Source organism: Sus scrofa, chromosome 14 (assembly GCF_000003025.6).
Source record: "Sus scrofa isolate TJ Tabasco breed Duroc chromosome 14, Sscrofa11.1, whole genome shotgun sequence".
NCBI lineage: Eukaryota > Metazoa > Chordata > Mammalia > Artiodactyla > Suidae > Sus > Sus scrofa.
Window position 1 is genome coordinate 46,009,855 of NC_010456.5, and position 11,019 is coordinate 46,020,873.

The 11,019-nt window shown below is 43.5% G+C and overlaps 1 protein-coding gene across 2 annotated transcripts; it reads right to left on the reverse strand.

Annotated features, from left to right (window-relative positions):
- XBP1 (X-box binding protein 1) lies at positions 1,385–6,672 on the reverse strand. 2 transcript variants are annotated; one of them, NM_001271738.1, is given in 6 exon segments: positions 1,385–2,520; positions 2,827–2,907; positions 2,934–2,972; positions 3,869–3,997; positions 5,282–5,378; positions 6,425–6,672. In NM_001271738.1, coding segments are annotated over 6 exon segments (1,137 nt in total). In that variant the 5' UTR covers positions 6,658–6,672; the 3' UTR covers positions 1,385–1,962.

An 11,019-nucleotide genomic window follows, 5' to 3' on the forward strand; every position in this document is an offset into this window, starting at 1 on the left:
CTGGGGGTGCAGTCAGAACTGTAGCTGCCAGCCTATGCCACAGCCACATAGGATCTGATCTGAGACTGCAACCTACACCACAGCTCATGGCAATGCCAGATCCTTAACCACTGAATGAGGCCAGGGATCCAACCTATGTCCTCATGGATATTAGTTGGGTTCACTAACTGCTGAGACATGACAGGAACTCCCAGCTCGTCTCTTTCATGTGATGTTTCTGAATGTACATTACTTGAGCCCCAATCTTCAGATGCTTGTTTTACCATGATGGAAGCAAAAATGTATCTGTAATTACATCTGCCTATACAATCCCTAAGTAGATCCTTAGCACTTAAGTTTTTAGTTCTAGAGAATCAGGTGATCAGGGTTTTTAAATCATGGGGACACTTAGAATACAGAAACGTCAGAGCTTAAGCAAGTTTGTATTGCCAAGCACTGAGACTGGACTTTGGCTTTAGCTACCAGGGAACTTAACTTGCCTACAAAATGCTTGTGGACACACCCCGAAACATACCAAAGGCATTCTCTTTCAAGTGGCTGAAACTACAGACTGCTTTGCCTTACCATTTGGGATTCTTTGAATCTACCTTATCTGGTCTCAGAGGTAGCTGATAATTAATACTGGCATAGAATGCTAGCATGGGTGAAATAACTTTTAAGTTCATTCTCTTGTGAAACACTTTTTCTAGACTGCACAATTCTCTAAGAGATTAGAACCCTTCCATAGTGGATTAGGAGATAAGTGAATTTTGAGTGATTGGGATGGTGCCTGACATATAATAAGTGCTTATAATGCGTCATTTCTTTGACTCCTCTAGCAACCTTTAGAGATACTCACAAATCAGGAAATAAGTGATATTTTTTGTTAACTGGTGGCAGAGTTGAACCCCAGGGAGTTTGAGTCTAAAAGTGCTCTTAATCACTATATAACAGCAAGAGAATATTACTATTTAATAGCATGTCCTTCTCTAACATAAGATACAGCAAAACACTTGTTACAAGTTCTAGCTCTACCATTACAAGCTACAAAAGTCAGGCTAAAGCTGTCTTACAAATATAGTAACTGCTCCAGGTGTATTACTTATTAGAGCCAGGAATTGAAGCAGACAGCAATTAAGGCAGAAAAGTTTTCAGTCACTTTGAAAAGTGGCGTGCTGGGTTTTTGTGGCACAGTGGGTTAAGGATCCAGCGTGGTTGCTGCTGTGGCTTGAGTTTGATCCCTGACCAGCAATTTCTGCATGCGGCAAGCACGGCCAAAAAAAAAAAACAAAACAACAAAAAAAAAAAACGTGGCATGCTCACTCAAGTTGGATAAATCAGTATCAACAGTGAAACACCTTGACTTGAGTTTCAAGAAGGAATCAAAGAACAGACTGCACTGTACTTTTTAATTGCACAGGTAGTTTTAAATAAATGGAGAAAGCACCTTCCAAAAGTTACACTAGCTGGGAAAGATTCTGTGAAGCATTTACATAGTAAATTTCAATAATTTCACAAAAGATTCTTGATCTTTACTTGAACTGTACATGAAGGAAAAGGAGCCCCCTCAGGTAGGCATTCTCTCTGCCTGCAGAAGCAAACTAAAGGACCTAAAATCGGAGGCAAGCCTGGGATGCCAAGAAGGGGTGAAGAGAAATGATAAAGGGCCATTCATTAATTCCATGTCTAGGACTCTTGTCCAGTGACCCTTACCCAAGTATTTTAGGGCAAACCACTGCCCTTAAGATAAAGGTACCTCAGAAGCCATAATTCTGGATTATAGTAACAACCTGCATGTCCTAGACCACTGAATGTCAAAAGACAATACCTGGGGTGACCTATGAGGTTTGAACAAATATATTAGAGGAATACTCTAGGACTGTACACCCTCTACTCTAGCTTTCTGAATGAACCACAGGCTTCTGTGCTATCCTCCAGGCAGTGTAATAGTCAAGAAAAAGGGTTAACAGTACTGATCACTCCTTAGACACTAATCAGCTGGGGAAAGAGTTCACTGGCAAAAGTGTCCTCCCACGAATGGTCTACACCAAGCAGAGAGGACATGTCACTTAGGGGAGAAGGGGAACCCTCATAACTACAGTCACTATAAGCATCCAGTAGGCAGGAAGATGGCTTTAGGCAGTGGCTGGTTGAAAGCAGATCTGAGATACCCAGCTCTGGAATGAAGTCATCTTCTGTAAGTTCTTCCTTCACTGAGACAGTGAATTCAGGGCGATCTTTCTCTGAGGGGCTGGAAGGTGCTTCCTCAATTTTCACTACCACATTAGCTTGGCTCTCTGTCTCAGAGGGAATCTCTAAGACTAGGGGCTTTGTATATACGTGGTCAAAACGAATCACTTCATTAATGGCTTCCAGCTTGGCTGGTGACGTCCCCAGTGATGAAGAAGGGGAGGCTGGTAAGGAACTGGGTCCTTCTGGGTCGACTTCTGGGAGCTGCTCCAGGCTGGCAGAGTCTGGGGAAGGACATCTGAAGAACATGACTGGGTCCAAGTTGAACAGAATGCCCAAGAGGATATCAGACTGTAAAAGGCAAAAATGAAATAGAGTTCGACTATTAGAATGCACAAAGAGTTGACCTTAGTGCTAGGTTCCATAATGTAAATTAATCATTAGGCTATAGGATGAGCTCTGGGACCCATCAGACCCACTTATTTATACCTCACCCTATGTTCTAAACCACCTGGAAATAGGAAAGTAGTCAATATTCACCTCTAACTCAACCAAAACTAACACTATGCCCTCATCTATCTGGTTAGGGAGGTCAGGTATCACACAGATGGAATTCAGTAGTTATACAGCTCTTTAGTCAATCTGAGTAAGCCCTACCTCAGAGTCTGAAGAGTCAACACCGTCAGAATCCATGGGGAGATGTTCTGGAGGGGTGACAACTGGGCCTGCACCTGCTGCAGAGGTGCACGTAGTCTGAGTGCTGCGGACTCAGCAGACCCGGCCACCGGCCCCGCTCCATTCCCCTGGGAGGAAAGACAAACAGCTGAAAAGTCTCCTAGGAAAAGCTTGCCAGGTAGCTGTGATTCTCGACTTTTAGGAAATCTAAAAAACTATAGAGCTGAAATCTTTCCCTTGAATTTTGTTATTTCCATTTTCTTGAGCCCTCTTCAAGAAGAGATCAGAAAAAGGAGGTAGGGTGAACTTTTCATTGTGATTTTCTGTACAATGGAACATTTTTCTCCCCCAGCAAACATTCAGGCAGGACTGATTTTTTTTTTTTTTTTTTTTTTTGGTCTTTTTGCCATTTCTTGGGCCGCTCCCGTGGCATATGGAGGTTCACAGGCTAGGGGTCTAATCAGAGCTGATATTCTTAAATAATATCTTAATCATATTCTCGATAAGAACAATGTCCCTAGCAACAATAGTTCTATAGTGAAATTAGGCCCAGAACCTTTTGGATAGTAATTTTTAAACAATTTTGTGTCAAACATCAACTTCACAGAATAGAACTGGCCTACTGTCAGCCTCAGACCATCTTACATGTTATCACTACATCTGCCATGATTCACAGACTAAAATCCATACATCACCCCTCTATCAGAAAGGTGTCACTATCACAAGGAATTCTTTCTCTCTCATTCATATTCATCAAAGAACTACTATAATTTTGACAGCATTCAAAGTCAAATGTGACTGGCTCTCTTACCCTGGTTCTTCTGAAGGCTGGCACGGTAGGTACACCTTGTTGGTGATCAGCATTTGTAAGTACTTGCTCTTAGACAGCCATGTAATTTATTTTAATTATTAGGACTTAGGACTATTCACTACACTCTTGAAAAATGAATTACCATTAAAGAAAGAGGACACATCAATTAAAACCAGTTCTCATATATGGCACCTAATAAAGGACATGACTTACCTTGGTCTCTGCCTCCTCTTCAGTAACTAAGGCATCCATCCCCAAGCGCTGTCTTAACTCCTGGTTCTCAACTACAAGGCCATGTGTTTTCTCTCGTAAAAGCTGATTTTCTAGCAAAAGCTTTTGGTTCTGCAAAATTGTTCAGAAGAGGTTATTAAATCATTTAATTCTTTCACTTAAGAATCCACCTGGCAGGAGTTTCCTCTGTGGTTCAGCAGGTTAAGGATCCACATTGTCACTGCTGAGGCTCAGGTTCAATCCCTGGCCTAGGAACTTCCACATGCTGTGGATGAGGCCACAAAAAAAAATACAACTGACAAAGTTTTAATACAATAGATTTCCTTTCCTTCTCCTGGATCTTTCAGAAAACTCTATTCTATGCTTATGTGAGTTGTTCACAGTAGATATTAGAAGGTCGATGCAAATCTAGCTATATAAGAAGTACCATCTTGGAGTTCACTTGTAACTCAGTGGGTTGGGGACTGGGTGTTGCTGCTGTGATTCTGGTTATAGCTGAGGCATGCGTTCGATCCCTGGCCTGGGAACTCCTGGGTGCTACAGGTGTTGTCAAAAACAAAAAAAAAAATGTCATCTCATGGGGTCACCTTTAACACAATACCCCCGACTACTAATACAGACCTCAACAAAGGTAACTTGTGGCTTTAATTTAAATATGATTGGTTTTTAAAAATCCTATCTTGAGGGAATTTCCGTTGTGGCTCAGCGGTAACATATCTGACTAGTATCCATGAAGAAAAGAGTTTGATCCCTGGCCTCAACCAGTGGGCTAAGGATCTGGCATTGCTGTGAGCTGTGGTGCAGGCTGGCAGCTGCAGCTCTGATTTGACCCCTAGCCTGGGAACTTCCATATGGCGAGGATTTGTCAAATCCACAAATCCTGTTTCAAAGTAGCAGGTAGAAATAAAAATGGTAGTGATGGACTGTAAAATCAACAAATGTTAAAAAAGAAAAAAAATACCACAAATACTCCTTAGTATTCAAGATGTGTAACTGACAACAATTTAAGTTTAGGTAACAAATGGACCCTAAAAGGGGAAAGGAACCCTTGGTGGACTTTTGGCCAAGACAGGAAAGGTCTCAAGTTTAGGTAATGATTTCCTATTTGCTTTTACTACTTAGTACTAACTGATAAAAGACTAATGTAATGTAATCCACCAACTCTTAAATATAGCACCAAATGCTAGAGTCCATTACTCTGCTCTCCTCAAGCTTCACACTTAATCAATTACCTATCTACCCTCACTTAGATTAGTTTAAGTTTTAATTATACATCCACTTGTATTCTAAAGGGGATGAAACAACTCAAGGCATTATTGCAAATAAGAGACCATTCACCAAGGGAAGATACACACAATGGATAAAAGATAAGAATTTGATCTTAAGTATTTTTACCTCTTCTTCCAAATCTACCACTTGTTGCTCCAGCTCACTCATTCGAGCTTTCTTTCGGTCTCTGGCAGTCTGAGCTGCTACTCTGTTTTTCAGTTTCCTGAGGACAGAAAGAGATACCACACTGACTCATCTTAAACCTTATTCATAGCTTTATTTGAAAACCTGGCCAGCTGGTGCTTTCATTTTTAACTTATAGCATAAGGCAGACTAATGGTAAAATACACTTCAGACTTCACCCTTCAAAGAAACAAAACCGAAAAATTAGCCTTCTGTGGATCTAGCTTGAAAACCTGCTTTATTCTCCCCCATATTGCGTCATCCACCTCAGTCTTATCCCGGCCACAGCACTGAGGCTGGACACACAGCGTCATGAGATATCTCCTCCTCCCCTTTCTACTCTGCTGCTGCTTCCCGACTCCCTCGAACAGGATCCAACCCGGACTGATTAAATCTAATGTGGGTTGCAATGCCGCTGACATAAACGCTCCCTCAGCAAACAGCTCAGACGGGTGAAAGGCTGAGGCGATTTTTGCCCTGGTGCTGAGGCCGGTCGGCTCGAGAAGCACTTAATAAATCACAAAAAGCAAACAGATCATAGAAGAACTAATATTTAAGGAGGACTAAGTACTAGATATTTCTCTATTTCCCCAACGACCTCAGGAGGCAAATATCATTTTAAGGACGCAGAGACTGAGTTTGACTAGTGAGCCTTCTAAGGCTCACAGCCCCTTCAACAGCTGTCATTTCAGACCCGTGCGCCTCCAAAAAGGAGGTAAATCAATGGACTCCATGTTACAGCCCTAATTCAGAGAAGCTTAACAACGGATTTGTGGTCACACAGCGAGAGGGCCCAGAACCCAGGTACTCGCAGACCCAGCTGTGGTCATCTCTAATGAGAGAGAAAAGAATTTAATAAAAAAGGCCTGCTCAGCCCTGGACTCCACCCAACGCAGTAGAGCGGCCGGTCCAGACTTCCTGCCCTCGCCCCGCCCCGCGCCACGCTGGCGCTGGCACCCAAAAGGCCGTCAGAGACCGACCGTGGCGGGAGGTCAGCTCCCGGCCCAGAACCCCTGTCTCTCCTTCGGATTGGCTCTCAGACCTCGGGCCCTAGCCCTCTGGGTCCGCGCCCCGACCCTCGCCCACCTCCGTAACGCCTTCTCTTCGGGGCTCAGGTGCGTGAGGCGCTGTCTCTTGCGCGTCTGGGGCGGCCCCCCGCTTGCCGCCTCCGGGCTGGCCCCTCGCTGGCCCGGCACCATGATAGGCAGAGCCCGGCCGGCCGGAGCTCCAGCGGCGGCGGCGGCGGCGGGCTTCCCGGAGAGAAGCAGTACTTTGGGGGCCCCGGCGGCCGGGCTCTGCGCAGCTGCCACCACCACCATGGCTGGAGCGTGTCTACGCCTGTGCGCGCCGCCGCCGCCCAGTGGGCCAGCCCCCCCAGCGCCCAGCCTTTCTAGGATCGTGGCCCTCCACGATTGGCCAGCTCCGTGTGATGTAGGCATATCTCAGCGCCTATTGGTCCGGTGGACCCGAAGGGGGCGGTGCCAGGGCGTCCAGCGTGGCATCCGCGGTGCTGGGCTGGGGACGCTGGGCTTTTTTTTCCGCTCGGCTGACCGGTAGGCGTCGCTGGGTGGCGGGCTGGTAGAGGGTTCTGGAGGGCTGGGTTGTGGAGAGCCCCTAAGCTGGTGAGGAAGAGTCTGCAGCCCGACGGAGTTTCTTCAGTAAATAGATTTCTCCCCGAATGACAAGAGTTGAATTTCAAACCAGGAGATTTCCAGACTGACGAATTTTTACCAAGACTAACAGATTTTTACCCAGTCTGACAGAATTGTATCTCATTCCCCACTTAGGGCCCAGAGTGCAAAATCGAGAGACAGTTCAAATTGGGCCTTGGGTTAGAAAAATGCTTGCAAAAACATTCTGCAACATAAGTCTTCAGGAAATGAGGTCAAGTACTTTAAAACTGGGTTCAGGAGTTCCCATTGTGGTGTAGCGGGTTAAGGACGTTGTCCCAGTGAGGATGTGGGTTTGATCCCTGCTTGTAGCTCAGTGGGTTAAGGATCTGTGTGTTGCCACAAGTTATGTGGTAGGTTGCAGATGCAGCTGGGTCTGGTGTTGCTGTGGCTGTGGTTTAGGCCTATAGTTGCAGCTTGGACTCAGCCCCTAGCCTGGAAGCTTCATATGCCACAGGTGCAGCTCTTAAAAAAACAAAACAAAAACTAGGTTTATTGAATTAGAAAGATGTGGTATATATACTCAATGGAATACTACTCAGCCATAAAAAAGAACAAAATAATGCCATTTGCAGCAACATGGAAGAAACTAGAGTCTCTAGTTCTAAGTGAAGTAAGTCAAAGAGAAAGACAAATATCATATGATATCACTTATATCTGAAATCTAATACACAGCACAAATGAACCTTTCCACAGAAAAGAAAACCATGGATGTGGAGAACAGACTTGTCCATTGCCAAGGGGGAGGGGGAGGGAGTGGGATGGATTGGGAACTTGGTTAATAGATACAGACTATTGCCTTTGGAATGGATTAGCAATGAGATCCTGCTCTGTAGCACTGGAAACTGTGTCTAGTCACTTATGATGGAGCATGATAATGTGAGAAAAAAGAACCCATACGTGTATATGTAACTGGGTCACTATGCTTTATAGTAGAAAATTGACAGAACACTGTAAACCAGCTATAATGAAAAAAAAATCATTATATATTTTTAAAAATTAAAAAAAATAGGTTTAAGTGAAAGCTTAATAAATCATAGGTGTTCTCTCTGAGTGGCAGGAATATGTGTGTGTGTGTAATTTCTAAACTGTCTACTGAGTATACATATTATTTACTTATTTTAAATGAAAATAAGATGTTTCCACGTATAAAAGATGAGGAAAGGTTCAGGGCTTCTGCCTGCAGCAGCCCTTGTGAAAGAGAGGCCTCCAAACTGTAGCTAGAGATCAGTTAAGACACAGGAATATTAAAATGGAGAAACCCAAGGAAACACCCCACAAGGCATTTTCTTTTTCACTTTTTTGAAGCAAATTACAAAATGTTAAGTTCCCTAGAATTACAAAGCAAGACTTTCTTTAACAAGTAGTTACTGCAATCATTTCTTTTAACAAGTAGTTATTGCTTCCTCTGTGCTTAGTACTGTTCTAGGTTCTAGGGACGCAAAGATTAGTAAATCTCATAGCTGGTGCTTGGAAGATATGCAAAAAGTGAACAGATAGAATGGTACCAGGTAATTCTTCAGTGCTATTAAGTCAGGTTAGTTCTTCAGTTATGTTTTGGTGGGGAGGAAACAGGATGGGAAGAAGGAATGAAAGCAATTCAGTCAAGGGACACAGTCTCTGTCATTCTTTGGGTTGGGCAGTGAGTCTTCTTCAGTATTTCCTTCCTCCAAATTCACAGAGTGGAATCAGTGACTTTATTTAAATGGAGCTTGGCACAGCTCAGGATGCCCTGAGCACAGACTACTTCTGTGGTCTGGAAGAGAGGTGGGGACTGATCGGGGACTTCAGGACAAAGAAGCCTGTCTACATATTAATTCTCATGAGCCTTAAGTCAGCTGAGTCCCCAGGCGCCTGCGGCAATGAGAGATTCACTCCTGGTCCCTGGACCATTTGGGAGAATTCTTTGGGATACCTTCTAGTTTTTACCTACACATTTTTTGTTAAAGGACCATGGAAAGCTGTAAGAGGTTCTGAGAGAAGTGGAGTAATTGTCATGCAGCCTTGTATTTAAGATTTGTGAATGCCGAAAGAATGTCTGGCACTGTGTATGAAATCCCAGTGAAATGAAAAGAAATTTAAATCATTTAGACATAAAAGAAAATGCAGGATGCCTATATTAGTCCAGCATGATGTAAATGAGTTACCTTGTGGAGAAGGCACAAGATACTGGGGCAGAGGAGAAAAGGTCGATGAATTGCATTTTAGTGTTGGTTAGCAAGGTAGAAATGGAATGTTAGAATTGACTACTCCAGCTTTGTTTTCAAAGATTTTATCTTTATTTTATTTTATTTTATTTTATTTTATTTTATTTTATTCTTTTTTGGCCATACCGGTGGCATGTGGAAGTTCCTGGGCCAGGGATCAAACCCATGCCACAGCAGTGACCCAAGCAGCTGCAGTGACAACACTGGATCCTTAACCTGCTATACCACAAGAGAACTCCGAGGCCTCTATCTTTTTGATAAACATGTGAAATCATACTCAAAAACAGTAATTTGACCCAGTGCAGGTTGCTGTCCATGGAGTCGTGAGCACTCAAGTCCAAACCTTTGAACAATTTTATATCCTCTCTGTAAAATTACTCTGCTAATTCTTGCATCAGATACCATGAATATTTTTAAACAGATATGAGGCACTTGTGATAAGAGCTATAAAGTACATAAAATATGAAGTTCTTAGTCTTTTTGAAATGCAAGAAACAGAACACTAAGTATAAAAAAAAGGTCACTGTAAAACACACAGTATTTCCCTCTGTGACACAATGTAATCATCAGCATCTCTGGAGCACTGGGACACAGTTCAGTCCCTGGCACAACTCAGTGGTGGCGTAGGTTGCAACTTCAACTTGGATCCGATCCGTGACCCAGGAACTCATGCCGTGGTGGGGAGCCAACTGCAGGAAACCCTGTAGCAATCTGAAACTTAAGTGCAAGAACTGCTCTAATATGGTAGTCACTGACCACAGGTGGCTACTGATTCCCTTTCCCACCTTTCTTTTTCACAGTCACCATTCTAGCACTCTTCGCTAATTCTTAACCTTCCCAAGGTACACTGTCCTGAGGTAGAAAAACCCCTGGGGCTCTGAACAAATGGAGACCAGTCTCGCTTTTGGTGATGAGACTGAGAAAGGAAATGGCCCTCATCCCTGAGTATCAAATCCCTTTCCATTGGTTCTAATTCTTTGTGTCGAACAAAATGGGTGGAAGACAAAATTGAGTTTTTAGCTGAGACTTCAATACAATAATTTTTTTTTTTTTTTTTTTGTCTTTTTGCTATTTCTTGGGCCGCTCCCGCAGCATATGGAGGTTCCCAGGCTAGGGGTCGAATCGGAGCTATAGCCACCGGCCTACGCCAGAGCCACAGCAACGCAGGATCCGAGCCATGTCTGCAACCTACACCACAGCTCACGGCAACGCCGGATCGTTAACCCACTGAGCAAGGGCAGGGACCGAACCCGCAACCTCATGGTTCCTAGTCGGATTCGTTAACCACTGCGCCACGACGGGAACTCCTACAATAATTTTTAATAATCATTATGTGACTTGGCTTCTCACTCGAAAGATGTTCAAACAATTGGAGGACATGGTTATAACAAAATGCCTTCCTTCCTCATCCATTTAATTATATGAACAATGTTTTGGGGTACTTTTTTTTGGCATACTGTGGCATGTGGAAATTCCCAGGCCAGGGATCAAACCCACACTATGGCAGCAGCCCAAGCCACAGCAGTGACAGCACTGGATCCTTAACCTGCTGAGCCACTGGGGAACTCCTTGGGGCACTTTTTTTTAAAGAAAAAAAGGAATAATGCTGAATGCTGTCTCATTCTAGCATTAAGTACTATTAATCCCCTAATGATGCAAAAAATATATTTCCAATATTGTTTTATTCAGATAATTATTCATCAAAATGTGAAAATTTGATAAATTTTATCAAGTTTTGGAGAAGTTCTTATTGTGGCTCAACAGAAATGAACCCAACTAGTATCCAGTGAGGATGTGGTTTCAA